Below are 27,650 nucleotides of genomic sequence, written 5' to 3'. Positions count from 1 at the left end.
GGTATTCCTGGATAGCTCAGCTTTGTATGTGTGTGTTTGGGGGGTGGGGGTGGGTTCCGGCTAGAGTGGGTTCGGCGGGGGTTTGGGAAGGGCGAGGGGAGAGATGGAGGATAAGTCTCCTGCCCCCTTCCTCAACTCAGAGCCACAGAAGCCTGGGAGGGAGGGAGCCTACCCTCGCTGCGTGTGTCTTGCAGATGTGCCAAAACGGGGGTGGGGGGAGGGAGGGGAGGGGAGGGGAGGGTGCCTGGCAGAGCGGCCCCCAGGGTGGCTCTCTCAAAGCAATACAGTTCCTCCTGCCTGGGGGACGGCAAGACAGGGGAGAGGGTTGGGTTGGGGGCCTGGGGGTTCCCTGTGTACAGCTGTGTATATTCAGGGGTGTTCTCTGTCTGGTACCCGCTGTGGGCGTCTACATGTGTGCGAACCTCCCCTTCCCCCGTGCCCTGCATGACCTGTGATGCTGCAGACACCACCATCCTGTGTGCAGGGGTGTGTCGGGGGCACTGAGGGGCATGTTCCATGTCCTGTTGCACCCTCCACCCTGTGACCCATGTACTCGGTTGTAGGAAGTAAAGAGAACTGAGCACAATTCACTGGATTCCAGTTGAATCTTTCTCTAAGCAATTTTCCCGTTACCGCCCTTCTCCTTGCCCCAGATCCACCTGTGGTGCTAGTGTTGGGGTCGGGGGTGTTTAATGCTGGTAGGCAGCAATAAAGGGCAGATCTGCCCAGATGCCTGTAACCCCAGGGTGCTGAGGGCAGCAGGAAAAAGTGGGGACCTTGCGGTGCATTTGCCCCACCCCCTCTCCCCCCTGGGCTAAAGCACAATGCTCTCCCTGCAGATTGATGCACCCTGCACCCTCCAGGCCCCTGCTCATATCCTCCCCTGACCTGCTTTGAGCCCCCCTCCCACTACATCCTGGTTTTCTATGCTGTTTTGGTGCAAGTACAACTGTCGTAGTCATGGCTTTGGGATGGGTTCTGTTTATTAAAATCCTATTGCTCCTACTGGCCCTGTGTCCCGCCTCCATTCCTGTGGTTGGGGGGAAGGAAGGGCAACCCCGATGCCTTTCCACCGCCCCCGTCAGCCATCGGAGACCAGGGGCCATAGCTGCTCCTCCAGCAGGGCTATGGTGAGCATGAGGCCGCCCCCCAGCAGCAGCCCCAGCCCCTGCAGCAGCACGTCGAGCGTAGCGAGGGGCTCTGGAGGACGAAGCAGGGCTGGTAGCTGAAAGGAAAGAAGCACTTCGGGCTCCTGGCCCTGTGTCTGCCCCCCTGAAGCGCGGGAGGGACACGGAGGTCAGGGAGGAGGCGGCGGGAAGTACGGCCGGCAGCCCCTCCCGTCCAGACTCTTCCAGGCCCTTGTGGCTCAGACTCCACAGGCCCGGGGTCCAGGGTGGAGGTGGAGGGACCTGCCCCCTCTCCCCCGGCGCACCCAGCTGCCCGCTTCCCTTGCTCTCTCTGCACTGCCCCACGCCTCTCACCATGTCCACGAGGGCCACATAGAGGAATACCCCGGCTGTGACCCCGAACACCCAGGGAGTGAGGGGGATGGGGCCCAAACTGAGCCCCACCCCCAGGGCTGCACCCCCGAGCCCCAGGGCTCCGGACACCAGGCTCAGCAGCAGCAGCCGCCGGAAGGGCAGCCCTGCCCGGAGCAGCATGGCGAAGTCACCTGTGGGAGGAGGCCAGGCGGCGGGCATCAGCCGCGGCCCCCACCCCACCACCCGCCGGCCCAGGGTGGCCCAGAGCCCATGTCTGCCCTTCCTACCCAGCTCGTGGGGTAGCTCATGGCAGAAGACGGCCACGGTGGTGCTGAGGCCGCTGGAGAAGCCGTCGGAGAAGGCGGCGCCTGGCGTTGGCAGGGTGGAGGTTAGTGGGGGACCCGCACCCCACCCGCCCCCCAGGAACCCCCCTGGGTCCCGCCTGCCCCTCGCACCTATGGCCAGCCCATCAGTGAGGTTGTGCAGAGCGTCTCCCAGGAGGACCATCCACGTTATGTTGGCGCCAGCGCTGCCCCGGGGCCCGTGGCTGTGGCCTTGGTGGCCAGGGGGGGCGGGAGCTGGCGGGGCCCGGCCGGCCTGCTCCCCGCGGCCCTGGGCTGCCGGCTCTGCGGGAGGGACAGGGACAGTGCGCACGGCTGCGGGCTGCGGGGGCCCCGGCAAGCCTCCCCTTGGTTCCCCCTCTGCTCACCCAGAGCCGCCTGTAGGGGCTGAAGGCCCGTCCCGCTGTCCTCGGGGTCCGGCCCGGGGGCGCCGAGCTCCTTCCTCTGCCGCCCGCAGCATCCCTGAAAGGGGAGGGAGTCCCTCCTGGAGGAGGCGGCAGGGCCGGGCGCTAAGCACAGGCCAGGCGGCGGCTGCCAGACGCACTCCGGGTCCCGCCAGCCCTTGGGCATGTGTTTGGCCTCTGTGCTGTCTTCCCAGGTTGTCCCCCGCCCCGTGAGCGGCGTGAGCGGTCGCCTGTGCCCCCTGAGCCAGCCCCAGAGCCAGCCGGGGCGCTGGGAAGCCGCCGGAGCCTCCTGCCACCCGCGGCCAGTAGGGCCCGCCCGGCCTGTGCTTAGGCCGCAGCCGGAGGGGGGCATCACTCACTGGCCCGAGGCCTCGGCGCCGCAGGAGCCCCAGCATGTTCTCCAGCACAAAGAGCAGGAAGAGGCCTCCGAGCACGGACAGTCCCGGTCCCAGGTCCTCCTCTGGGTGCCCGTTAAGCCCGGCGTGCTGTCCTCCTCGGGCCTGCCAGAGAGGGGGTCAGCGCAGGCCCCGGGGGGGGGGGGGGAGGCCCAGGACGCGGGGCAGCGCGGGGAAGGGGCTTGGCCTACGTGAGGCAGCAGGTGCAGCAGCGCATCCCCACAAAGAGTGCCCACGGCCAGGGCCCCCAGGAAGCCCAGCAGGGGCCGCAGGAGGCGTGCTCCCAGGAGCCGCAGCAGGAGCAGGGACAGGGGAGCCGGGAGGCTGAGCAGCAGGACCGCCAGGGCACTGTGAATCAGGGCTGCGGAGAGTGACGGGCTGGTGAGGACGGCCTCCGAGGGAAGGCGGGGCCGCGAGCCCCCTTGCTTGGCCAGGGGCCCACCCCCCACCGGGATTCAAGGCACCCTGCCACCCACTGTCACCCACTGACCGGACAGAAGGTCCCCGGGGGGCGTTGGGCCAGGGGCCTGGATGCAGACACGACTGTCGATCTGATAAAGCAGGGCCGGGCACAGCAGAGCAAACTGATGAGGGGTCAGAGGAGCAGCGGGGCTCAAGCCAAAATTGACCAGCAGCTGGGAGCCGTTCAGACACTAGGAAGTTTGAGTTGGGGGGGTCATACGTGGGGGCATCGCTGAGAACTGTGGCTCAGATCCTTAATGTCTGTCCTTCAGTTGCAGGGACTCCTGGGTCTCCCCGGGGCCCCCTCTGCTCCCCCTGGCAGGTGCATCAGGGATTAGGGATGGTTCTGTATGATCGGTGGATGTTAATTATTAGTGAATATTCAATCCATTGCAAATACTCAACTCAGTACAGATTGCATGCTAGTAAAACAATGCCACCATCTCCCTCCCAAGGCCCTGATGATTTCATTGAGTTGGTGATGGAGTTGGTTGGACAATCAGAGCCCTCCACTGCAGAACCTTAGCAGGGAAAGAACTCAAAATACCATCCAACCTGTCTCGTAACAGCCCTGTCACATGTTCGACCAGCCTTGGCTTGAATGCCTCCTGTGATGGGGGGTGCTCACCCTCACCAGGCCTGCTTCAGGCTTCGCTTTTGCTGCCCTCTGTTGTACATGGAATAAGTTCACAGTCTTTCTGGCTGAAGATAAGCCATCCGCTCCCTGCAGATAGCGGGCCCCAAATCCTACCCTGGCCTGTTGTCTCTGGATTCTCTGCTTTGCCAAGTGTGGTCCCTAAACCAGGTCTTGGAGATTTGGGTGTGGGCTCATGTGCACTGAGCCCAGAGGAACCTTATTTTGCTATTGGAATAACATACCTTAAGATCACACCTGGATTGGGTTGTATTTATTTTTTTAATTAACTGTATTAATTACTCTTCAAACATTTCAGGCCATCTAAATCCCACGGTCCTTTCCCGCACCTAGAGATCATCAGACTCACATCCTCATTCAGATGGTCAGCCAAGGAATGGTCCAGCAACAGAAGCCTGTGAAAGAGGTCCAGGCCCGAGGGGGCTGGCCCATGGGGTGATGCTGGGCCTTTCGGCTCCTCTGGGTCACTCCACCCTGAGGGACCCAGAGGCAGCCCAGCCCAGACATCCACACTCAGCTCAGGGTCCTGTGATCTGGAATGGAAGGGGGAGCAAGTCAGACTGGCCCGTATTTTTGTTTGTTTGTTTTTAAAGATTCTATTTATTCATGAGAGAGAGAGAGGCAGAGACACAGGCAGAGGGAGAAGCAGGCTCCATGCAGGGAGCCCGACGTGGAACTCCATCCCCAGACTCCAGGATCATGCCCCAGTTGAAGGCGGCTTAAACCGCTGAGCCACCCGGGCTGCTCTGGCTCGTGTTCTTAAAGAAACTCCCCTTAACGGGCACCTGGGTGGTGCAGTTGGTTAAGCATCAGATTCTTGGTTTCAGCTCAGTTCATGATCTCAGGATCATGAAATCGAGCCTCATGTTGGGCTCTGAGCTCAGCATGGAGTCTGCTTAAGACTCTCTGTCCCTCCCTGCTGCTCACGCTCTCTCTCAAATAAATCAATGTTAAAAAAACAAAACAAAACAACAAAAAAAAAAAAACAAAAAACCTTGACGCTCCTAGGGCAGTTAGGGGGAAAGGGAGGAAGCCTGTAGCCAGAGTTCCTGGGACCCAGAAACTGTAGAATTTCAGTTCTTGGAGGATCTGAGATTGTCGATTTAGAGGAATGGTCTAGGAATGGGGGGTGTGAGAGTGAGAGAAATGGGGGGGGGCAGCCAAAAATGCTACATATTGGGAGCCAAGTCAGCCTGGAGAGACATTGAGCACTGCTAAGAGCAAGGAGTTGAAGGGCCCAGGGATTTGGAAGAGGAGAGAATTAGAAGGCAGCAGAAGCACAGGGGGCTGTGAAGGGATTCAAGGAGTCAGATTTTTCAGAAATTTTAATTCCAGGAATCCAATTTTAGGAAGCTAGAGCTAGGCCACAGGAGACTGATGCAAACACTGAGAAGAGCTGGGGAGGTGGCATTTTGGGGTGGGGGAAGGGGTTAGTACCTGTGCGTGTAATTGTCTCCAGCTGGGGGTGCAGCCCGGCCAGCTGGAGGTCCGTGGTGTCCCAGGCGGAGCGCCTGTACTCGGCCTAGCCCCAGGCTGTGGAGAAGCCGCGCCAGGCCCCCTGCTGTCAGCGTCCCATTCTCCCCATACAGGCCAAACAGCTGGGCCAGGTAGTGGTTCTGCTCCTGCTCAGCGGGGCCCAGGTTGGGGGCTGAGCCCCCTACCAAGCCCAAGGTCACCCCCACACACAGGCCAGCTAGCAGGTGACTCATTGGGGGCCCCATTATTGGGGGGAATGGGTTGGAGGCTCTGGTTCCGGCTTCTATTCCCCTTGGAACATCCTGAGGACTGTGCCCTGGAAGAAGAGGGAGGAAGGGCCTGGCCTTCTGTTCTGCTGTCAGCTCAGCCCCAGGGACCCTCACTCCTCGTACCTCCCCACCTTGACTCTAGCAGCAGCCCCCACCCTCGCCTCCTTTCTCCCATCCCCATCGCCTCCTTCTGGAGCAGCCTCTTATTTGCCAGTTCCTAGGGCACCCTTCTTGACCCAGAGTGCCTCCCTCAGCTGATCCAGAGCTGACGGCCCAATCTGTCCCCAAAACCCCACCCCTCAATCCCGCCCCACCTTGTCTCCCCTCAATCCACAGGGGCCTCACCCTCATTGGCAGTAGGAGAGCTGTCACCGTAGGTCCCACTCAGGCCCCACTCAGGCCGTATGGTGGACGCTCAGAGGCTCCTGAGTCAGGACAGGGAGCGGGGCTCAGCCTCCAGGTGCCTGGGGCGGGGGGTGGGGGATGGAGGCCACGTCAGATAGAAGGCTGGGATGGCCTCCCCCTCAGCCCCCCAACTCCTAGCCCACCTGCCTTGGGGCGGGGTCAGGGAGGGGAGGGGCCAGTGTGGGAAGACTAACGTCAGAGAAGAGTTAATGGTTCACTGGTCTCTGGGGTGGGGTCAAAGGTCAGTCTTGGCTGGGCCCCTGAGTAGGGAGGGGCCACCCTCTGCCCCTGGAAAAGCCACATGGCTAAGGAAAACCTGAGCCTAGCCTTTTCTTCTAAATAATTCACCCCACTAATCCAGTTGGTACCATTTTAGCCTTTTCCTGCATATGCTCTCACCCTTCCCACCTTAGATCTGGTACAGGGCTTCCTTCATTTCCAACCCCCATCCCCACATTCCCTGGGAAAGTGGGACCCATCTGGGTGTCCCCAGCTGGAAAGGGGGTGAAGAGGCAGCAAGTGGCAACCCCAGGTGGCTGCGGAAGAAACCGTTCTTAGCCGCTCCTTATCCCAGCAGAGTAAGAGCCAGAACTCTGGGAATCAATGACCAAGAAAGGGGAAGCTCTGGTGGAAGGAGGAAAGAAGTATCTGCACTCCCCTCAGATGTCTGACCTGGCTTAAGATCAGGGGAGCACAGTCTGATTAGGGCAGTTGGTACAGGGGGTTGAGGTTGGCATTACCTGACAGCCAGAGACTGGAAGGACGCCCAGAGGAAGGGGGACACAGCCTTCTCGGTTCCAGCTGTGGGGGGGCAGGCAGGCTGGCGGGCAAGGGTCACCTGCAGGGAGGGGGCAGGGGAGGGAACTACCTTAAAGGGGCAGGCCTGCTTTGCCTGGGCCTCCTCGCTGAGGCTGTCTTCCTTTTGCCTCCTAGGGATATTCTACTTGCCCAGATGTCCGACTGCTAACCTTTCCATTTTCCCACAAAAAGCAAAGGAGTCCAGCACACAGAGTGTAACGTTTATTAGGAAGGAGGGGTTCAATTCGACTCCCACATCACACACATTGGAAACAGACTGTGACTGGTTTCTAAAAGGAAGGAGGGCAGGCAAAGGGCCTTCAATCCCAGGGGATAGGCAGCTTCAGCTGGGCAAGGCAGGGAGTATGGGCTTAGGGTGACTAAAGGCCTCGGCTCCCTACCCCTGCAGTGAAATTTAGTGGCTAAAATACTGTTACCTACCCAGCCACCCCCACCCCACCCCCCAAAAGCCAGCAGCCTAGTAGGAGGCTGTGTTCTCCAGGAGACACCTGGGTTATGGTGGGTGGTGGGAAGGGACGAAGAACGTCTTGCTATCTCTTGCTGCTCCTCCGGGTTTCTTTGCCGTTACTGACAGGGTTGCTGGAGGGGCCAGGCGGGCCGGCAGGTGTGTGGTTGGGCTGGCTTCGGGTAATTCGGGTGCTGGGGGGGTGCGAGGGTATGTGAGGTGGGTGTGGGCCACCACCAGGACCTGGTGGGGCACTCAGTCCATTCCCGTTCTGGTTCTCAGGGGCTAGCAGTGGGAGAAGGGGAAGAAACAGGGATTAGAGTACTAAGGGAGGAGAGAGGTCCATCCCAAGGCCTCAGTCCAGGTCCCAGAGAGGGGCACGGTCTTCATCAAGCACAGCTGAACGTGCCTGCCAACTGGACCGACTGCAGGGAGTGGAGGTTTTATGAATGGAGCCCCAGAGAAGCCTCAAACCATCATTTGGGAAGTTGCTATGTGAGCCGTGGTGTGGTATTTTTCTTTTACTCCTCTTTCTACCACGGAGGTCAGACCTAGAATTCGCTGTCTAGTTCTAGGCTCTAAGACCTCTGACAAAAATGCCCCTTCGTCAAAAATCTTTGTAAAACTGGAGAAGCATGGGTAGAGGAAAGGCTCGAAGTTTCTGTGTTAAAATGTATGAAGGATCTTTTTTTTTATATTATCTTTTTCTTTTTAATTTTTATTTATTTATGATAGTCACAGAGAGAGAGAGAGAGAGAGAGGCAGAGACATAGGCAGAGGGAGAAGCAGGCTCCATGCACCGGGAGCCCGACGTGGGATTCGATCCTGGGCCTCCAGGATCGAGCCCTGGGCCAAAGGCAGGCGCTAAACCGCTGCGCCACCCAGGGATCCCTGTATGAAGGATCTTAAAAAAAAAAAGTGTGGTGGGTATCACAATGATACATACGTTTTCGTTTTAGAAAATATGGGTAAGAGTGAGCAAAAAAATTCTTACTCACAGCCCCCAAATAATAAGTAACATTTTTGTGTGTAGCTTCCATGTTTGATCGGAGTCAGGCCTGTGAGATGATTTCCTTGAGCTCCCACAACTGTGCACATCACTAACCTTGCTGCTACCACGGTATCATCTGTAGGACCATCTCCTTCATAGACTACAGGCTCCTAAAGGCAGGTGCTGTCTTTTGTTCCTTGGCATTCCTCATCAATACGTGTTTGTTAAGAGAGAGGCCTGCCTCTCAGATACCGAGAACACCATAAACTCTCAATGTGGTAGAAGTCCCAGGCTAATGGTTCTCCCAACTACATCCCTGCTTAAACCCGGCTGCTTGACCAGTGTGGCCAAAATGGAAAAGTAATGCCTTTTCCTCAACTCACAGAAAATGTCAGGAGAGTACATAGAAAGTTCTTATGTTTCTATGCCATCCATGTTTTTTGGTAAGCTTTTTGTACCTGTTAGATAGCCAAGTGAATGAACATCTGGCAGATGAATATTAGGGGCCAACAGGCTTAAATGAACCTTATTTAAAATACTAAAAAAAAAAAAAATTATAAATCATAGAGTTATGGAGACCTGAAAATATATAACAGCCATATTTTCCATTGAAAACATGGATACTGGGGATCCCTGGGTGGCGCAGCGGTTTAGCGCCTGCCTTTGGCCCAGGGCGTGATCCTGGAGACCCGGGATTGAATCCCACGTCGGGCTCCCGGTGCATGGAGCCTGCTTCTCCCTCTGCCTATGTCTCTGCCTCTCTCTCTCTCTCTGTGACTATCATAAATAAATTAAAAAAAAAAATTTAAGAAAACATGGATACTGATTTTTGTGGTGCAATTAAATGTTATTTCATGATGTGTCCCCAAAAACAATTCTGGTGGTTCTGACACAAACAATTCTGAAAACCATGGAAACTGAGGATATAGACACAAACTGAGGAAGGTTCTGCAGAAGTAGCCTGAAGCCTAGTGTCAGAGGGAGAAACCTAAGGCACAGATCAGAGGTGAGAGAGAGCCACATCCCAGGGGGTAGCAGGATCAGCTGGGAGATGACCCAGAAGGAGAAAAAGGGCAGTAGAAACACAGTTCCTAAAGAAAAGCCAGGGGACGAAGGAAGGCGATGTTGGTAGGTGATTCTAATCAAAAGCAAGAGATCAAAAAGCAGGGGCTCAAAGTACAAGAGATGAAAGAATCATAATCCTGAGGTCCAAGGTGTAGAAGAAGGGTCTTTAGCTTCAAGAAGAGTGATAACCCGGGATCCCTGGGTGGTGCAGCGGTTTAGTGCCTGCCTTTGGCCCAGGGCGCGATCCTGGAGTCCCGGGATCAAGTCCCACATCAGGCTCCTGGCATGGAGCCTGCTTCTCCCTCCTCCTGTGTCTCTGCCCCTCTCTCTCAATCTCTCTGTCTATCATGAATAAATAAATAAATCTTTAAAAAAAAAAAAAAAGAAGAAGAGTGATAACCCTAGTGTTCTAAAGCTATACAGCATGGACTCCATGTTAAGTCCATCCATACCAGAACTGCATAAGGAACCAAAAGGGCAAGGAGAGGGACGCCTGGGTGGCTCAGCAGTTGAGCGTCTGCCTTTGGCTCAGGGCGGGATCCCGGGATCCAGGATCAAGTCCTGCATCAGGCTCCCTGTGAAGAGGCTGCTTCTCCCCTGCCTGTGTCTTTGCCTCTTTCTCTGTGTCTCGAATGAATGAATGAATAAATACCCCAAAAAAAGCTGGTGTGGGGGGGCGGTGGGCAAGGAGAAAAGGTCAAGGACCCACCAAAGAAGCAGAGAAACAAGTTTGAAAGAAGGAGTGCCATCTTGCGGAAGAACTGTTCTCATTTGTGTCTTTGAGTGGTAGTGGCAAAAGAGTACCAGAGCTCTATCAGTGATAGAAACAAGTCTCTAAATCTTTTCCCCACAAGGACTTCTAAAAGAACTGGGAGAAGAATTGGGTGGAAGGGGATACATTGAGAGAAGAGAAACTGGGAAAGCGGTTGAGAACAATGCATCTTTTCAGGCTGGGGAGAGAAGAGGAGCTAGGACAAACTGAGTAGAAGGGAACAGGTGTACCTGGAGAGACGGCAGGCGGTCCTGTGGCAGACTGCGGAGCTGTGGGGCTGCTGTCGTTCTGCACCTGAAGGCACAAAGTAAATACTCAGACCTTGCTCCCCACCATGCTTCTGGCCTGACCTGCCCTCCCTTCCCCACATCAGGGCCATGGGACTCACCGTCTTGTTGGGTGCCTGCTGGGCGCTGTACTCTGGGTTTGGCTCACTGAAGTTAGGAACCTCAGAATAAACCATACAGAATCTGCAAGGGGAGAAATTGGCTAAAGCCTCAGACTCAGCCTCTGGGCCGCTGCTGGAGGCCTCAGAAAGGTCCACGTATAAGACATGGACTGGACACCCTTATGCTGCCTCATTGCAAACCTTAAACTTACTCCCTTGGCCTCCTGCTTCTACATCCCAATGCCCAAGACACTTACTCTCCAATCTTCTGAAGGTCACCACCACGTCCAGTGTATAGTGTGAGACAGCCTTTGAACACTGAAGCGTACCTGTGGGTGGGCAAAAAAGTAGGATTCAGGATACTCCACGAGTTACAGGGGTGGTTCACTTTTAACTCAACCCTCCTTGCCTGTTACAGCCCTCGGATAACCAGGAATTACCCTTTGGTGAGCCGAATAATGTCTCCAGGCTGGATCAGGTTGCCCACGTCGTCCCAGACAGAGATATTGATGCTGCCTGTTTTGTCTGCCACTTTGCAGGTCCGAACCTCGTGCCCGTCCTTTGTCTTGGTCACTCGGCCTGAAGGGAACAGATCAACGGTGGGGCGGGCGGCAGGAAGAGGGATCATCGGATTGTGGGCGGAGGGGGCCGGAGGGGCAGCACCATGGAGAGGGGCCTGAGCGGCGCGGGAGGCCTGGGTCTGGCCAGTTCCCCGGCCCTGCATTCGGCTACAGCCCTCCAGGCCGGCTCTCGGAGAGGCCCGGCAGGAGCGGTCGCCTGGGCTGCGCCCCACATCCCGCTGGCTGGCTAGGCGCCGAGGTGGTGTCCCCCCGGCTGCCCTCCCCGCCCGAGGACCGCGCGCGGGGCCCGCCGACCCCGAATAGCCACCTGTCTCCAGCACAATGAAGATGAGGTTCAGATTCTTGAGCCCGGGCTTGATATCCTTCACGAAGGTCTCCGTCGTCATGCTGCCCGAGCCTCGGCGCTACCCTGGGGGGGGGGGGGGCGGGGGATGAGGGCTCCAGGCGTGGGGTCTTCGCCCCGGGCCCCACTCCCAGGGCCTACCTACCACGCTAGGCTCGGGTCGGGCAGCCGCAAGTCCTCGAGTTCTTCTCGAAGGTCCGAAGAACTTCCCCGGAGCCTCCGACCTCGCGATCGGAGTCCAGGGCCCTCTGGGTGGGCTGCTTCGGGGCTGGAAGGCCCGGCCCGGGACGCTCTCAGGCTCAAGCCCCCGAGTCGGGGGGCGGCAGGAGACGGGGCGGGGAAGCCGGCGCAGCAGCTCGGAGCAGCGGAGTCTCAGCCGCCAAACCTTCCCGAGCCCTCGTCCGCACACGCGTCCGCACCCGCCGGGGCCCGGCCCATCCCCCCGCCACAGCCCACCCCCCAGCCCGCGGGCCGGCCGGCGCCCGCCGCACAGCCGCCCGCAGGGGGAGCCCCAGGCCCCGCCGCCGGCGGAAGCCGGGGACGCGCGAGCGCCGCCACTCCCGGAAGTCCCGGCTGCCCTGCGGCCAATCAGCAGCGTCCCCGTGCGCCCCGCGCCCGCCCCCGCGGAGCCAATGGGGGCCCGGCTTCCCGCGCGGCGAGAGGCGGACCTCAAGTGTTAAAGGAGCCCCGCGGCGGGATGGCGCCGCGCGAAGGCCGACCACCAGGAGGCGCCTCGGGCCCAGCTTTGCTTCCTTAACGGGGAAGCTACACGCAGGCTCCAAGACTATTTCTAAGACGGCGGACAAAAGTCGGAAACCATCTCAGCGCTTCACTTATTTTCTCGACAATTCTTAAATATGGAATTCCGTTTTGCAGACAAGAAAACCTAGGTTATATAAAAAGCAGTGCTTAGCCCACAGCAGGCACAGCTCCTTCTCCCACTGCTATGACGCTCACCTTTATTACTGATTTGGGGTCTTTTATTTTTATTTTTTTAATTTTTATTTATTTATGATAGTCACACACACATACACACACACAGAGGGGCAGAGACACAGGCAGAGGGAGAAGCAGGCTCCATGCACCGGGAGCCCAACGTGGGATTCGATCCCGGGTCTCCAGGATCGCGCCCTGGGCCAAAGGCAGGCGCCAAACCGCTGCGCCACCCAGGGATCCCTCTTTTTTTCTTTTTTAGTGAAGATTTTATTTATTCATGAGAGGCAGAGGCACAAGCAGAGGGAGGAGCAGGCTCCAGCAGGACTCGGTCCTGCGTCCCCGGGGTCACGCCCCGGGCTGACTACGCTCAACCGCTGAGCCACCCAGGCGTCCCTTGGGGTCATCTTTAATGCCCCCCCCCCCAGCTTCGTAACGGTTTTGGAAAAAGCTGCCTTCACACCAGAGGCTGCCTCAGCGTTTTTGGAAGAATGGAACCCGGGGCACAAAGAAGAGCATTTGCCTTAGTCCCTCTCCTCTTCCTAATGCACTTATCTACCTAGAGCCCAGGGTCTCCCCGCCCCCGGAAGGAGTTAACAGAGGAGGCCCTTTGGGACTTGTCAGAACATCAACAGAACACTCCAGCTCGGTAGGGTTGTGTATAAGCCAATTACACATACACAAACCACAACCATTTGTTTAGCGAACATCCAAAAACAAATACTAATATCAGATTAGCCTAGCAGGTCATGTCATTGTAATGTCTTGGCTTGATTAATTCCTTACCGTCCGGAGCGCTTTAGGCTCGGCCTGACTTTCCTCGGGTCCCAGGTTCTCTCCCGCCCACGCCCTCAATTACCGTGTTGTGTCCCTAGGAAGAGGGACATCCTATCGCCCCTCCCCTTGGGTGTTTCAGGGAACTCTGCGTCTAGGAGCGAGGCAGCCACCCGGTGGGCACCCCAGATCAGAGCTCTGCGGCGAGCCGCTCCCCCGTCCTCCACCCAGTGGTCGCCCAGTAGACTACACTATCCTCTCCCGCGACTATAAATCACGGGGTCGGGAGGCTCCGGGACGGAGGCCAACGCTCTGGAAACAGCAGACGGCCGGCCCCGCTGCAGGCCAGCCCCCGTCGCGACCTCGCACCCGGCCAACCCCAGGAGAGCCGGCTGGACGCCGCTCCACCGCCAGGTCCAGCCCCCCTGGGAGTCCGCCTCGGGCTCCGCCCCCACACTGGCGCTGGGAAGCACCGAGTCCTCTCTCCCACATGGCTACAGAGTCCGCGTCGGGATCATAAACATTTCCGGCCGAGAGAGGAGGCCCGGCCGGCCTCCCCGCCTCCTCGTTGGTCGCTCGCGGCCTCTAGTCCAGATCCGACTTGGGCGAGGAGGCGGGGCTTGGTGACGAGCTTCCGCCGGGTTGCGTAGCAGCGGTGGGCGGGGCCTGATGACGAGCTTCCGCCGGGTTGCGTAGCAGCGGTGGGCGGGGCGAGGGGCCCTCCGCGCACGGCGGCGAGTGGCTGGGACCCTCCCTCGTCTTCCCCTTCCCCTTCCCCTCCCAGGATAGGCCGGGACCGGCACCGGCGCTCTCCCGCGGCCGCCGCGGCCTCCGCTCCAGCCGGGCCGGGGTGCGGACGGTCCAGACCGCTTCCAGGGCGGTGCGTACTGCGCCTGCGCCGGCTCCCGCCTACGAGGCTGTGGGACGGGAGGGGGCGATGTCCCGCGGGGGTTGGGACCGGGGCTCGAGATACCGGAGGTCGGGACAAGGGACGGGAGCAGAGATGAGGAATGGAGGAAGGGAGCGGGAATAGGGAGGAGTCGGAGGTGAGGAAGGGGTGCTGGAGGTTGCGCTGCTGCGGAGGTCCACTGGAGTAGGGGAGGCGGGTGCGGGAGGGGGCCTGGCCGACGGGAGGACGGGGAGGAGGGGACCTGGGGCTACAACGTGGTGTTTAAATGGCAGTGACGGCGGGCTGGGAGGGGAGGGGACGTTGTGGGGTAGCCTGGGCAGGGGCGGTGGAACTTGAGCCCCCGCCCTCGCCGCGCCGAGCTTGGCTCCTCTCCCGTGCCTGGTCCTTGGCAGCCTTGTCTTCCTCCATTCCTTCCCCCGCCCCCCTCCTTGAAGGAATCTCACATTCCTTACATCCCTTCCTTGGCTTTGCAACCGGGCCGTTTTCGCAGGCTTCACACACCAGAGAGCCTGCCCTAACCCAGCACTCTGCGAAACTGGGGAAGGGGGAGGGGGCTGACGGAGGAGCAGAAAGCCGAGAGAGGTGAGAGTGTTTGCCCAAGGGACTGGGCTGCGGTAGTGGTGGTCCTATACAGGTGGTTTTAGGCAAGAAGTCGATAGTGTCGCTGGCTGATAGTTTTCCCCCAGATGGGAATGGGGTAGACTAGTGGACAGGAATCTGAGGGATGTGATGATGTTACTACTCTGTGTGTCCAGCCAGACTTTGTGTCTGGGGCTGGTTCTTGGTCATTGAAAGGAATAAGCTGCTTTCAAGCATTTCCTCACTAGCCTCCAGTACTCTAAATTTATTTTGCATTCTATTGTTACAAATGCCCTACCTGAAACACAGCTGTATTCAGTATGTCTTCACATTTATTATGTCTTTGATTTTCCAGGACGACATGTAAGGTAGATAAAGGCAGGTATCTTTCCTACTTGTCAGGTGAAGACATTGAAAACTACAGAAGAGTTACGTGACTTGTTTAAAGGCCTGCAGTTGGCAGAGCTGGGACCAGAACCCAGGTCTCCTAACTCCTGGTCCTCCTCTTAGTTGAAAACTCCTGTTTTCTTCTGGCTAAGGGAGCATTCCAGCATGGGCAAGATTTGCTTGCTGAGTCTGGAGCTTGTCACTAGAAGACTGAGCAGAGCCACCAACAGTGGTTCCTGGAAGCATTTCGTGAAGTACAGGTGCATATGCCAGGCTGTTGGGAAATACGGTGTTGTCAAAATGAGGGCAGCATTACACTCCTCTTGTGTTATGGGTGAGGGAGAAACAACTTCCTCCCTACCCCCAAAGAGAAAATGTGTCCGACATTACACCTTTATCTCTCTGGTTTGAAAATACCACACTAAATGTGTTTGGCTGATGAGCATAGTAAACTAATGAGCATGAGTACCAGACTCAGAAGAAGAAATGGTCTCAGTTTTATGCATAAAAATTATCATCATCCTTTTGCTTTGTAACACAGCCCTTAATCTGTTGATGGCCATATGATGGGGAGGAAGGGAGTTTGAACAGTTACTATTCTCCTGTGTAGTAGTATTGAGTAGACCTCACAGCACACTTCATCTGAAGCCTGTCCCCCTTTACTTGGTGTCATTCTCTTAGCAATGAGAGTCTAATCTTCCTAATCATACCTCTAGTCTTCCTAGTCGCCCACTCAGGAGTAATTTCCCATTTCATTACCTCTTCCTCTTCTTTTTTAGAGCCTGATCCTGTCAGGAATATTTTCAGACTTGGAAACTAGATTCATACCTGTATGAACATTCTTGAGTATCTTCTTCTTATGAAATAGTATTTTCCAGGCAGAGGGTAGGATTAGAATTCTTTTTACATGATTTCGGTAATTTTTGTGAAAGCCTTTGGGAAACATTAAAGCATTCTACTCTGCGTGTAAGCTTTCGTTGATCTCTGCATTGTACAGCCACAGATCTGGAATCATTGACATTCCTTGTGGTTGTGTGCGCTGAATACGAGAATCTTCTTCTGTCTCAAACAGCTCTTTTTTACCTTTTTTCTTGTCCCTTTCTCTGCCTGTCTCAGCTATGTTTGAATCTCCTGGATTGTGTGTGTGAGTCTGAGATTCCTTAGCCAGTGATCTCCATCCTTAGAAGGCAGTTTTGTGTCCCCAGCTCTGAAACCTGTTGCCCTTAATGAAATCGTCTCATCCTCTTCATCCAACCGCCAGATCTATGTCTGTCTAGTCTCACTGCCTGGTGGAGGTAGTTCCCCTGACTCACCTTTTTCTTCCTTGTTCCTATTAATAGAGTGCTCCTGATTGTGACATCACATCCATCCCCTTGGCGATGGAGCTTGTCACTAAGAAGGAAGACTCGGTCGGACAATAGCCAACAAGATGGGTTACTGGGAGCGTCTCCTGAGTGACACTGAGTGGAGGCCTCAGGGGGTTGGAGCCTTGTGAACAGGGAACCTACCCCCCAACACTTGGAAGGTAAAGAGCCTTGTTTCAGAATCCCATTCCAAGCTTCAGGTCTCTTCTCAGACTATCTGGGTTCCTTCTGCTTTTAAAATCCTGATTCTTAAAATTCTTCTGCATAGAACTTTCTGTGATTAACCCACATCAGTCCCAGTTCTTCTTTGCATATTTATGTCTTATAGTAATTATTAATTTTTACTTGTTGGTAAATTGCTTAGTTTTATGTCTTTTTGTGTGTTTTCGTATCTTGTGCACTCACTCATTAGGCCCAAGCCTACACCTTAGTTTGAGGACAAGGATTGTGTTTTCTGTATCTTTTACACATCTCTGCTGGCAAGGGGGATTGTGCGTAGAGGATGAAAATGAGGTTTGGGGCAACCACACAAGTTGGTGACTAAGTGGGTGGTCCTCGCTGGTCTTTGAGGCCTGGTAGGCTTCACTTGAAGTGTTAAATGAGTTTTTGAAGAATTGTGTGCCCTCTGGATTCTTTTGTAAATTGAACCAATTAAAGTATACTAAAGAATTTTAATTTAATTTTTAAAGATTTTATTTATTCATGATAGACACAGAGAGAGAGAGAGAGAAGAGAGAGAGAGAGAGAGAGAGAGAGAGAGAGAGAGAGAGAGAGGCGCAGAGACACAGGCAGAGGGAGAAGCAGGCTCCATGCAGGGAGCCTGACGCGGGACTCGATCCCGGGTCTCCAGGATCATGCCCTGGGCCAAAGGCAGGTGCTAAACTGCTGAACCACCCAGGGATCCCCTAATTTAATTTTTAAAGTTTTATCTATTTATGTTTTTGAGAGAGAGCAAGCATGAACGGGTGTGGGACAGAGGGAGAGGAGAAAGAGAATCCCAAGTAGGCTCCACACTCAGCTCAGCTCAGCACAGAGCGAGATGTGGGCTTAATCCCACTATTGCGAGATCGTGACCTGAGTGGAAACAAAGAGTCAGACGCTTAACCGACTGAGCCTAGGCACCCCCTAAAGAATTTTAATTTCAAAATCCCCTGTGCTGGGTCACATGGCTGGCTCAGTCAGTAGACCATGTGACTCTTGATCATGGGGTCATGAGTTCAAGCCCCACAATGGGTGTAAAGCTTACTTAATAAATAAATAAATGAATCCCCTGTGGTAAATCTAGTATGGATCACAGCATTTTAGAATTGAATCTTTGGGGCAGCATAGCCCAGCCCCTCATCTCACAAGTGAGGAACTTGAGTTCCTCAGAAATCATTTCTCCCGGCAGCCTGGGTGGCCCAGTGGTTTAGCGCTGCCTTCAGCCCAGGGTATGATCCTGGAGACCCAGAATCAAGTCCCACACTGAGCTCCCTGCGTGGAGCCTGCTTGTGTCTCAGCCTCTCTATCTGCGTCTCTCATGAATAAATAAATAAATAAATGGTAATAATGATAATTTCTCCAACAGGAGTGACTTCAGTCTAAGGACTCTCTCTCTCTCTTTTTTTTTTTCCTTTTTTTAAGATTTTACTTATTTATTCATGAGTGACAGAGAGAGGCAGAGACACAGGTAGAGGGAGAAGCAGGCTCCATGCAGGGAGCCCGATGTGGGACTCGATCCCAGGACCCCGGGATCCCTCCCTGAGCCCAAGGCAGACGCTCAACCTACCCAGGCATTCCTAAGGACTCTACTCTTAAATAAAAAGACCACTTCCTTTCTTTTTTTTTTTTTTAATTTTTATTTATTTATGATAGAGAGAGAGAGAGAGGCAGAGACATAGGCAGAGGGAGAAGCAGGCTCCATGCACCGGGAGCCCGACGTGGGACTCAATCCCGGGTCTCCAGGATCGCGCCCTGGGCCAAAGGCAGGCACCAAACCGCTGCGCCACCCAGGGATCCCACCACTTCTTTTCACTTAAAGTCAAGAGAGTTGCCTAAAGAGAGGAAGGTCAGTTAGTGGTAAAGCCAGGGCACCTTCTATAACATAATTACCCCCATTTTAGCTGTTTTCTTCATATGCTGAATCTCAGAATCCTGTAACTTGTAGAGCACCTTGGAGTTTCTGTGGTCTAAGATGCTTCGTTCTTTGTGTGGTAAGGGAGCTGAGGCCCAGAGCAGTTAGGTAACTTGCCTAAGGTCACTGAGAGAGCTAGAACTGGGTCTTAAGTCTTTGGATTGAAACTGACTCAACTCAGTTTCCTTTTCTTCCATACCTATTTTTTCATTGGGAGACATGGAGATTTGTAATGAAATGTGAGACTTTTCACCAGTTAATTTCTTCCCTATGTTGAAGTTCCTAGAAGTCACCTGTTTCCTTCTACCAGAGCCGGTTATGGGGCTCTTACCTGTCTATCTGGTAGTTTATAGTAATTCGGGCTGGAGACTCCTCGCCTCTGCACCTCTGTTGTATTCAGGGCAAGGGGGAGGGAGAATTGGCAGGAGGGGGACCACAGTGCATATACCTGGCTTTTACCCTTACACTTTGCCAAGGGTTGGTCACAGCATGCCCAGTTACCCTAAAATAGGAGCTACAGTTAGAGTGGTTTCTCTGATATTTCTGTGTGTGCACGCATGTGCATGTAAGTGTGTAAGAGAGAGACCATGTGCATGGTTTGCACATTTGTCCAAGGGTTCAAGAAACCCTGAATAAAGGAGGATGGATGCTTAGTTTCCTTTAGGAACAATCTGTTTTGAATTCCTTGCTCTCTTTAAGGGTAGACCAGAAAGAGCGACTGCAATAGCAAGTCAAAAGGGTATAAAAAGGGATCTGAAAAAGCTCTTGCATTTTTATGATAATATTGACTAGAACTATATAGAGAGGCCCCATGTAACTAAGGAAATAATGTAATTGAGTTCTGGCCTACAGGAAAAAAAGGCTAGGAATGCAGTCTTCAGGTTGGGTTTGGCCTGTTCAAATCTGGGAGCTTCTATAAGCCTGAAGGGACACCTCAGTGCTACTTTAGGTTCAGCTCCTGCAATTGAACGAAACCTTCCAAGGCTTTTTTTTTTTTTTCTTCCAAGGCTTTTTATTTTATTCTGCAACTCAAGGAGATTATCTAGAACTATGCTTCCAGTGGTTATGGTCACTAGATGTTATTTTTAAGGTCCCTGTGGTTTCAGTTTTATTAAAGCTTCTAGGGGCACCTGGTTAACTCAGTTAAGTATCTGCCTTTAGCTCAGGTCATGATCCTGGGGTCCCGGGATCCAGCCTCACATCAGGCTCCCTGCTCAGCATGGAGTCTGCTTCTCCCTCTGCCCCTCACCCTGTTCACGCTCTGTCTCCCTCAGTCTCTCTCAAATAAATAAATAAAATCTTAAAAAAAAAAAAAAAGCCTCTACCCCCAGGGCAGTGAGCAGTTGAACTCTTGTGGGACATCTCCCTTGGAATGATAACCTGCCCCTGTGACAGTCCCATAGCAGCGTTGAGAGTCCCAGGAAGTAGAAGGAATAATCAAGGAACCTGGCCTATCAGGGTGACTATCTGCCTGGGGGCAGGGCAAGGCAGGGCAAGGAGCTGGCTTCCAAGGTTGTATATGACATTTTTTTCCCCATAGATTCTATTTCCTAATCAGAATAGAAATCTAAATTTCCCCTTAATTCTTGAGGCCACACCCATGAAAGAATGCAGTTGTGTAAGAGTGGATAAACAGGAGACTCTCTAATCTGATAAAGGAGGTTTTTATTTAGAAAGAACAATGCCAGGGTACCTGGGTGGCTAGGTGGTAGTTGAATGTCTGCCTTTGGCTCAGTTTGTGATCCGGGATCCTGGGATCGAGTCCTACATCAGACTTCCCGTAGGGAGACTGCTTCTTCCTCTGCCTGTGTCTCTGCCTCTGTCTCTGTATCTCTCACAAATAAATAAAATCTTAAAAAAGAGAGAGAAAAATGCCAGGGTGCCTGGCTGGCTCAGTTGGAGGAGTGTGTACCTTTTGATCTCTGAGTTACTAGTTTGAGCCCCACATTGGGTGTAGAGATTACAGTAAATAATTAATTAATTAATTTTTTAAAACCCTAGAAAGAACCAGTGCCCAGGGATCCCTGGGTGGCGCAGCGGTTTGGCGCCTGCCTTTGGCCCACTGCGCGATCCTGGAGACCCAGGATCGAATCCCACATCGGGCTCCTGGTGCATGGAGCCTGCTTCTCCCTCTGCCTGTGTCTCTGCCTCTCTCTCTCTCTCTGTGTGACTATCATAAATAAATTTAAAAAAAATTAAAAAAAAAAAAAAAAAAAGAACCAGTGCCCAGCATCTGTGTAGTTTTGTGAATGCTGACTTTGTAGTGGGAACCTTACAGCTTCTAACCCTGATTAGTGGCTTCCCACCCCCTCTGGCCATCCCTTTGCCAACAGAGACAACTTTTCTGCTATTTCCGTTGGGATATGGTATCTCCTGAGACCCCATTAAATAATTTTCAGAATTTGTATTCCTCTTTAAGAAACTCTTGTTAACATTGATATAAAATGAAAGTGCAGGGGTGCCTAGCTGGCTTAGTTGGTTGTGTCTGACTCTTGATCAGCTTATGTCTGGATCTCAGAGTCATGAGTTCAAGCCCCATGTTGGGCTCCACTCTGGATGGAGTAGATGGAGTCTACTTAAAATAAAATTGCAAATAAATAAATAATAAAAGAAAGTACAGGGTCACCTGGCTGTCTGTAGAAAATGGACTCTTGATCTTGGGGTCATGAGTTTGAGCCCCATTGTTGGGTATAGAAATTTAAAAAATAAAGTGTAGTGAGGGGCACCTGGGTGGCTCAGTGGCTAAGCGTCTGCCTTCAGCTCAGGTCATGATCCCGAGGTCCTGGGATTGGATCCTGCATCGGGTTCCCCGCAGGGAGCCCGTTTTTCACTCTGCCTGTGTCTCTGCCTCTCTCTGTCTCTCATGAATAAATAAATAATAAAATTCTTTAAAAACAAAAACAAAAAATGAAGTTCAGTGAAGCACAGTATAAACTCTAGGCCTGCTTTCTATATTACCCCATAGCAACAAGGGAGAAAAGGGAAATATTATTTTCATTTTTGCCCTTTTCTCTAAGGATAATGAATTTTTAAAAAAACATTTTGTTTATTTATTCATGAGAAACACAGAGAGAAAGAGACACAGGCAGAGGGAGAAGCAGGCTCCATGCAGGGAGCCCTACATGGGACTCAATCCCTAGACCCTGGGGTCATGCCCTGAGCTGAAGGCAGACGCTCAACTGCTGAGCCACCCAAGCGTCCCTTAGACAAGCTTTTTAACCTTTGTGCATCTGTAACTCATTTGTAAAATGTGGATAATGACAGCCCCGACCTCATAGAGTAATGTATAGAGTTGCAAAAATTAGATGAATTAATATACGAGAAATGCTTAGAATAGTTCCTAGCATATAGAAATGCTCTGTAAATGTTGACTTCATTATTGTCTTTTGACTTCATTATTATTTAATTGTAAAACTAAAACATCATTATAGAAAAAGAAGGAATAAGCAATAAAGCAAAACTATGAGTGAAATTAAAAGTACTAAAAATAGGGGTGCCTGACTGGCTCAGTTGTTGGAGCATGCGACTGTTGTTCTCGGGGTTGTGAGTTCGAGCCCCACATTGGGTGTAGAGATTACTTAAAAATAAAATCTTTAAAAAAGTATCAAAAATAATACACTTAGAAACAGCTTTTCTGTATCCTTCTAGAAGCGCTTCAATATAAATGTATATACACATAAATACGTTTTTTTAACAGACATTGCACTGTAGCATACATAATGTGTCTATCATTTTATTATATAAATGCTAAATATACTTAAGTAACGTAAATTATTTTTAATGAGAAGTATATCTAAGTCATACTAATGTCTACTTGTATTGCATTTTATGGATGAAAGGAATTCTGGGTATTTATGGTGTTTCTGGGTTTTTTGATATTATGAATAACACTTAAACAACCTAGTATGTTATTTTTATACCCTTGTGTAGTTATTTCCTTAGGCTAAATTCCTGGAAGTAGGATTGCTAGATAGAGTATATGCTTTTTTGGGATTTACTGTTCTTTTTTTTTTTCCTGTTCTTTTTAAAACATTTTTTTAATTTTTAAAAATATTTTATTTATTTATTCATGAGAAACAGAGAGAGAGAGAGAAAGAGAGGCAGAGACACAGGCAGAGGGAGAAGCAGGCTCCATGCAGGGAGCCCGACATGGGACTCGATCCCGGGACTCCAGGATCAGGCCCTGGGTGGAAGGCGGTGCTAAACCGCTGAGCCACTGGGCTGCTCTTTTTAAAACATTTTTATTAGGGAACCCTGGGTGGCCCAGAGGTTTAGCGCCTGCCTTTGGCCCAGGGCGGGATCTAATCCCACGTCGGGCTCCTGGTGCTTGGAGCCTGCTTCTCCCTCTGCCTGTGTCTCTGCCTCTCTCTCTCTCTCTCTCTCTCTGTGTGTGACTATCATAAATAAATAAAAAATTTAAAAAAACATTTTTATTAGTGAAGTATAGTTGACATACAATGTTATATTTTCAGATGTATACCATAGTGATTTGACAGTTCTGTACATTCTTTACTCTGCTCACCATGATATACCATGCAACATGATTACAGTACTGTTGACTATATTCCCTATGCTGTATTTATATCCTCATGACTTACTTACTTTATAATTGGAAGTCTGTGTCTTACTTTATAATTGGAAGTTTGTACCTTTTAATTCCCTTTACCTATTTTACCCATCTCCCCCAATTTACTGCTACTCCCGTTGTGATTCAATTTGACCAACTTTTTCTTGCAAGAGTGCCTTTTTTCCAGACCTTGCTATAGAATATGACATGTTATGTGTATTTGTCATATATGTATAGCGTATGACCCATTTAGTGAATGTTGTGGACATGTTTTAACCTTAATACTTTATTTTCATAACTTAGAATATTTATACTTCTTTTTTTACTTGAATGTTAGATACACACAGGAAAAAAAATTTTTTTTGAAGATTTTTATTTATTCATGAGAGACACAGAAAGTGAGAGGCAGAGACATAGGTAGAGGGAGAAGCAGGCTCCACACAGGGAGCCCAACGTGGGACTCGATTCCGGGTCTCCAGGATCATGCCCTGAGCTGAAGAGAAACACATTTAACTGCTGAGCCACCCAGGCATCCTGAACAAAAATTTTTTTAAGTTTATTTAACTAATTTCTACACCCAGCATGGGGCTTGAATTCAGGACCCCGAGATCAAGAATCATATGTTCTTCCAACTGAGCCAGCCAGGCACCCCAAGAAAATCTTTTGCAAAGGTTCAAAGGGATAATTAAGGAAACTAAAATATATCCTCCAATTCCTATTCATTAGTTACTCCCTCCCCAGCAGCAAGCACTGTTAGCAATTTCCCATGTATACTTCTGAGAGTCCCAGGCATAGGTAAGCATATAATACATGCAGATTGGTTTTTTTCACTCATGGTAGCATACTTTACATATGCTATTGTATACCTTAGTTTTTTTCAGTTTTTTAACAGTGTATCTTTAGCAGTCTTCTCATACCTGATTTGTTAAAGGCACATTGGTTTTTTTTCCTTCTGCTTAATGTTATAGCTATGGTAGACCAACCAAATTATAATTTGTTTAATTGAGGTAGAAATTGTAAAGTCAGCATTAGAACAGATGAATTATGGATATTTGGGGATATTTTTGCTATCCGATAGAAGCTACTCAGCTCCTCTTTTTTTTTTTTTTAATTTTTTTTTTTTAAATTTAGTTATGATAGTCACAGAGAGAGAGAGAGGCAGAGGGAGAAGCAGGCTCCATGCACCGGAAGCCCGACGTGGGATTCGATCCTGGGTCTCCAGGATCGAGCCCTGGGCCAAAGACAGGCGCCAAACCGCTGCGCCACCGAGGGATCCCCTACTCAGCTCCTCTTCTTGTCTTTTTCTCTTGCCCTTGCCCTTCCTTCATACCCTGTGTGTGGGTCTGGACTACAGGAGTGGTGTAGCTATCATCCAGAACAGACTAACCAGTCTTAGGTCTCATTAACTGAAGTAGAGAGGAAAGGGTAATAGTCAGCTGTGTCCATATTGGTCAGTCCACATGTGGAGCTCTGGGGACCCTGTTTGAGAGGGACATAGGCATTCTGCAGTGCTGTGGGAGAAATGGGTCTGCGCTAGGTATTTCTCACCTGTATTCTTGCGGCACCCTTGACCTTTTCCAGGAATGTCTAAGCACAGGGGTTACTGTTGAGTCCTATGGAGAGGATTCCTGCCCTGGATGTTAAACCAGAAGGTTGGTTGGTTGGTTGGTTGGTTGGTTTCTTTCTTTTTAAGATTTGATTTATTTATTCATGAGAGACAGAGAGAGAGAGAGAAAGAGAGAGAGAGGCACAGAGACACAGGCAGAGGGAGAAGGAGGCTCCCTGCATGGAGTCTGATGCAGGACTCGATCCCAGGATCCCAGGATCATGACCTGAGCCAAAGGTAGACACTGAACCACTGAGCCACCCAGGTGTCCCTACATATGATGTTCTTTTTTTTTTTTTTTTTTTTTTTTTAGATTTTATTTATTCATGAGAGACACAGAGAGAGAGAGAGAGAGGCAGAGACACAGGCAGAGGGAGAAGCAGGCTCCATGCAAGGAGCCTGATGTGGAACTCGATCCCAGGTCTCCAGGATCATGCACTGGGCTAAAGGCAGGCGCCAAACCGCTGAGCCACCCAGGGATTCCCCTCATAAGCATCATTTAAAATAGATACACTATTCCATCAAATGAGCTTACATCACCATAATGAGTAAACTATATATTTTTACTGGTCATGTAAATGAATAAGGGATCATCTGATTTTTTTTTTTTTTTTACTGATACAATTCTTGAAAACCTGTCTGGACTACTTTTACTACCATTCTTCCTTCTTGCTTCACAGGTGTCCCTCTTCCTGTTTAAAATAATTCCAGGGCAGCCCTGGTGGCTCAGCGGTTTAGCACCGCCTTCAGCCCAGGGCCTGATCCTGGAGACCCGGGTTTGAGGCCCGCGTCGGGCTCCCTGCATGGAGCCTGCTCCTTCCTCTGTCTGTGTCTCTGCCTCTCTCTCTCTCTCTCTCTCTCTCTCTCTCTCTCTGTCTCTTATGAATAAATAAATAAACTTTTTAAAAAAATGAAATGATTCCAGATCTCCTGCCTACCACTGCCTCAGTGACCAGATTCTCTCCTGTCTTTACCTCTCCCCCTTTGCGAGTGCTTTCCTCTCGGTACATCAACATCCTGGGGTTTTTCTCATTGGAGGGAAATTACCCCCACACAACCCACTTCCTCAACCTCCTGTCCTCCTTCTGTAGTACTTTTTCCCTTCCTTTGAGATCAGGCTTTGGTCAGAGTGCTCTACAGTCCCTGCCCCTCTGCCTCCCATCTTCCCTTGGAACCGCTGCAGTCTGGCCTCCTAATCCAAGCTGTACTATAGCCGCTCTTTACCATGCCCCCCAGCTGCATGCAGCTACTGTCAGTGCTGTATCCGGTCCCACATCCTGGCCGTTTTTTTTTGTTTTTTGTTTTTTTCTCAGACTTGACTGTGCAGCTTTTGACACTTCCTTCCCTCCTCTGAGCACTCCACTTCCTTGACTTCGTAAATTTTTTTTTTGACAAATTTTTTTTATTGTCAGAAACACATAACATAAAATTTGCCGTCTTAACTATTTTTGAGCATACAGTTCAGTAATGTTAAGTATGTTCAATTGTTGTGAAACATCTCCAGAACTTTATCTTACAAAACTGAAACTCTGTGCTTATTAAACAAAGATTCTCCTTCCTCCAACTCCCTAGACTTTTATGCGCCTCTTCTCTCCAGGGTTTTCTCTCATTTCTGGTCAATCTTTCTCAGTTTTTTTTTTTTTTTTTTTTTTTTTTTTTTAAAGACTCTACCCATTTATTTGAGAGAGAGCCCATGTGTGTGCGAGTGGGAGTGGCGGGGGTGAGGGTGGTAGAGGGATAAGCAGACTGCTGAGCAGAGAGCCAGAATCCAGCTTTATCCTAGACCCCGAGATCATGACCTGAGCCAAAGTCAGGTGCTTAATTGACTGAGCCACCCAGGTCCCTCTCAGTGTTTTGGGGCGGGGGGCAGGTTCCTTTTTTTCTTTCCTCTTGAATGTCCATGTTAAAAGTAATCTCATGCCCTCTTGGTGGTATATAAATTGAAAAGGCCTTTCCAGAGGATAGTATGGAAGTATGTTATCTAGAAAAATGAATAGCTGGCACATCATTCAACTTGGCAGTTCCTCCTCCAGCTATCTTTCCTAGGAGAGAGATTTGATCTTGTGTTAAAAAAAAAATTGTGTTACCGGAATGTTAATTACAACATGTTTTGTTTCAGCCGGGAAAATGGCAACCAGGCAAGCTAAGTCCTGAGGGGAATGGCAGAGTACATTGTAATCAAGGTTTAGACTCAGTAGATTGGATTTTTTTTTTTTTTAAAGATTTATTTATGTTGGGGACACCTGGGTAACTGAGTGGTTAAGCGCCTGCCTTTGGCTCAGGGCTTCATCCCAGAGTCCTGGGATCAAGTCCTGCATCCTCCTCCCTACTGGAAACCTGCTTCTCCTCTGCCTGTGTCTCTGCCTCTTTCTGTATATCTCTCATGAATAAATAAATCTTTTTTTTATATATTTTTTTAATTTTTAATTTATTTATGACAGTCACACACAGAGAGAGAGAGAGAGAGGCAGAGACACAGGCAGAGGGAGAAGCAGGCTCCATGCACCGGGAGCCCGACGTGGGATTCGATCCCGGGTCTCCAGGATCGCGCCCTGGGCCAAAGGCAGGCTCTAAACCACTGCGCCACCCAGGGATCCCCTGAATAAATAAATCTTTAACAACAACAACAAAAAAGTTATTTTGAGAGAGAGAGCTCATGAGTGGGAGAGGCAGAGGGAGAGAGAGAGAGAATCTCAAGCAGACTCTGCTAAGTGCAGAGCCTGACACAGGGCTCCATCCCAGGACCCTGAGATCACGACCTGAGCCAAAACCAAGAGTCAGGCACTTAACCGACTGTACAACCTAGGTGCCTCTGGAAAAAAGAAAAAAATTTTATGGGGCTCAGACTCCCAAACCTAAGATCAAGAATCACATGCTCCACCAACTGAGCCAGCCAGGTGCCCCTGGAAATTATTATCACTGGAATATAAACTACATGGGAGCAGTGACCTTGTCTGTCTTGTTCATACATGAATCTATGTAGGGGAATTGAAAGAATGAGTGTACACCAAGGAGTGGATGAGGGAGAAGAAAGGCTAATAATTACATTCTTTGAGTCTTTTAAAATGAGAATGGAGTCATATATTACTTTTGAAAATAGGCAGACTAGGAAATAAAGCAAAGAA

The 27,650-nt window shown here is 51.2% G+C and overlaps 3 protein-coding genes across 5 annotated transcripts in view; 1 reads left to right on the top strand and 2 right to left on the bottom strand.

The window, feature by feature from the left end:
* Positions 1-264: 264 nt before the first annotated feature.
* Positions 265-7,220, bottom strand: SLC39A5 (solute carrier family 39 member 5). 2 transcript variants are annotated; one of them, XM_055329027.1, is made up of 13 exons: positions 7,196-7,220; positions 6,629-6,726; positions 5,829-5,947; positions 5,176-5,530; positions 4,088-4,271; positions 3,112-3,274; positions 2,813-2,982; positions 2,586-2,726; positions 2,191-2,284; positions 1,937-2,107; positions 1,769-1,849; positions 1,482-1,672; positions 265-1,225 (listed from the first exon to the last, which is right to left on the bottom strand). In XM_055329027.1, exons 4-13 carry the CDS (start codon positions 5,457-5,459, stop codon positions 1,082-1,084), a joined length of 1,623 nt encoding a protein of 540 aa, XP_055185002.1. In that variant the 5' UTR covers positions 5,460-5,530; positions 5,829-5,947; positions 6,629-6,726; positions 7,196-7,220; the 3' UTR covers positions 265-1,081. The 2 variants fall into 2 exon arrangements, with proteins under 2 accessions (XP_055185002.1, XP_055185003.1); XM_055329028.1 differs by lacking the exon at positions 7,196-7,220 and having other exon boundaries at positions 5,829-5,908.
* On the bottom strand, positions 6,894-11,708 carry NABP2 (nucleic acid binding protein 2). Its single transcript, XM_055329029.1, has 7 exons — positions 11,438-11,708; positions 11,257-11,358; positions 10,809-10,947; positions 10,626-10,697; positions 10,369-10,450; positions 10,211-10,274; positions 6,894-7,437 (listed from the first exon to the last, which is right to left on the bottom strand). The coding sequence occupies exons 2-7, from the start codon at positions 11,333-11,335 to the stop codon at positions 7,238-7,240; spliced, it is 636 nt and encodes a 211-aa protein (XP_055185004.1). The 5' UTR covers positions 11,336-11,358; positions 11,438-11,708; the 3' UTR covers positions 6,894-7,237.
* A 1,995-nt stretch (positions 11,709-13,703) lies between these two features.
* Positions 13,704-27,650, top strand: part of RNF41 (ring finger protein 41) — a 33,818-nt gene continuing 19,871 nt past the window's right edge. The window contains exons 1-2 of one of the 2 annotated variants that reach the window (XM_055328504.1): positions 13,704-13,879; positions 16,216-16,400. The gene's annotated coding sequence lies outside the window, so the exon portion shown is untranslated. Of the gene's footprint in view, positions 13,880-13,963; positions 14,046-16,215; positions 16,401-27,650 lie in introns of those variants that run through there. The other variant, XM_055328505.1, reaches the window with a different exon arrangement.

Source organism: Nyctereutes procyonoides, unplaced genomic scaffold (genome assembly GCF_905146905.1).
Source record: "Nyctereutes procyonoides isolate TBG_1078 unplaced genomic scaffold, NYPRO_anot_genome, whole genome shotgun sequence".
Classification (NCBI taxonomy): domain Eukaryota; kingdom Metazoa; phylum Chordata; class Mammalia; order Carnivora; family Canidae; genus Nyctereutes; species Nyctereutes procyonoides.
Note: the sequence above shows the minus strand (reverse complement) of the source record. Positions and strands in the feature narration are given on the sequence as shown.

Bases quoted from the DNA above. Each gene is read 5' to 3' on its own strand.
- SLC39A5 (XM_055329027.1), bottom strand. From the start codon at position 5,459: ATGGGGCCCCCAATGAGTCACCTGCTAGCTGGCCTGTGTGTGGGGGTG. The intron at 2,727-2,812 runs GTAGGCCAAGCC...CCTCTCTGGCAG, and splicing joins TGCTGCACCTGCTGCCTCAC to GCCCGAGGAGGACAGCACGC. The intron at 1,850-1,936 runs GTGCGAGGGGCA...TGCCAACGCCAG, and splicing joins CACTGATGGGCTGGCCATAG to GCGCCGCCTTCTCCGACGGC.
- NABP2 (XM_055329029.1), bottom strand. From the start codon at position 11,335: ATGACGACGGAGACCTTCGTGAAGGATATCAAGCCCGGGCTCAAGAAT. The intron at 10,948-11,256 runs GTGGCTATTCGG...TGTTCCCTTCAG, and splicing joins CTTCATTGTGCTGGAGACAG to GCCGAGTGACCAAGACAAAG. The intron at 10,275-10,368 runs GTGAGTCCCATG...TTGTGCCTTCAG, and splicing joins AGCAGGCACCCAACAAGACG to GTGCAGAACGACAGCAGCCC.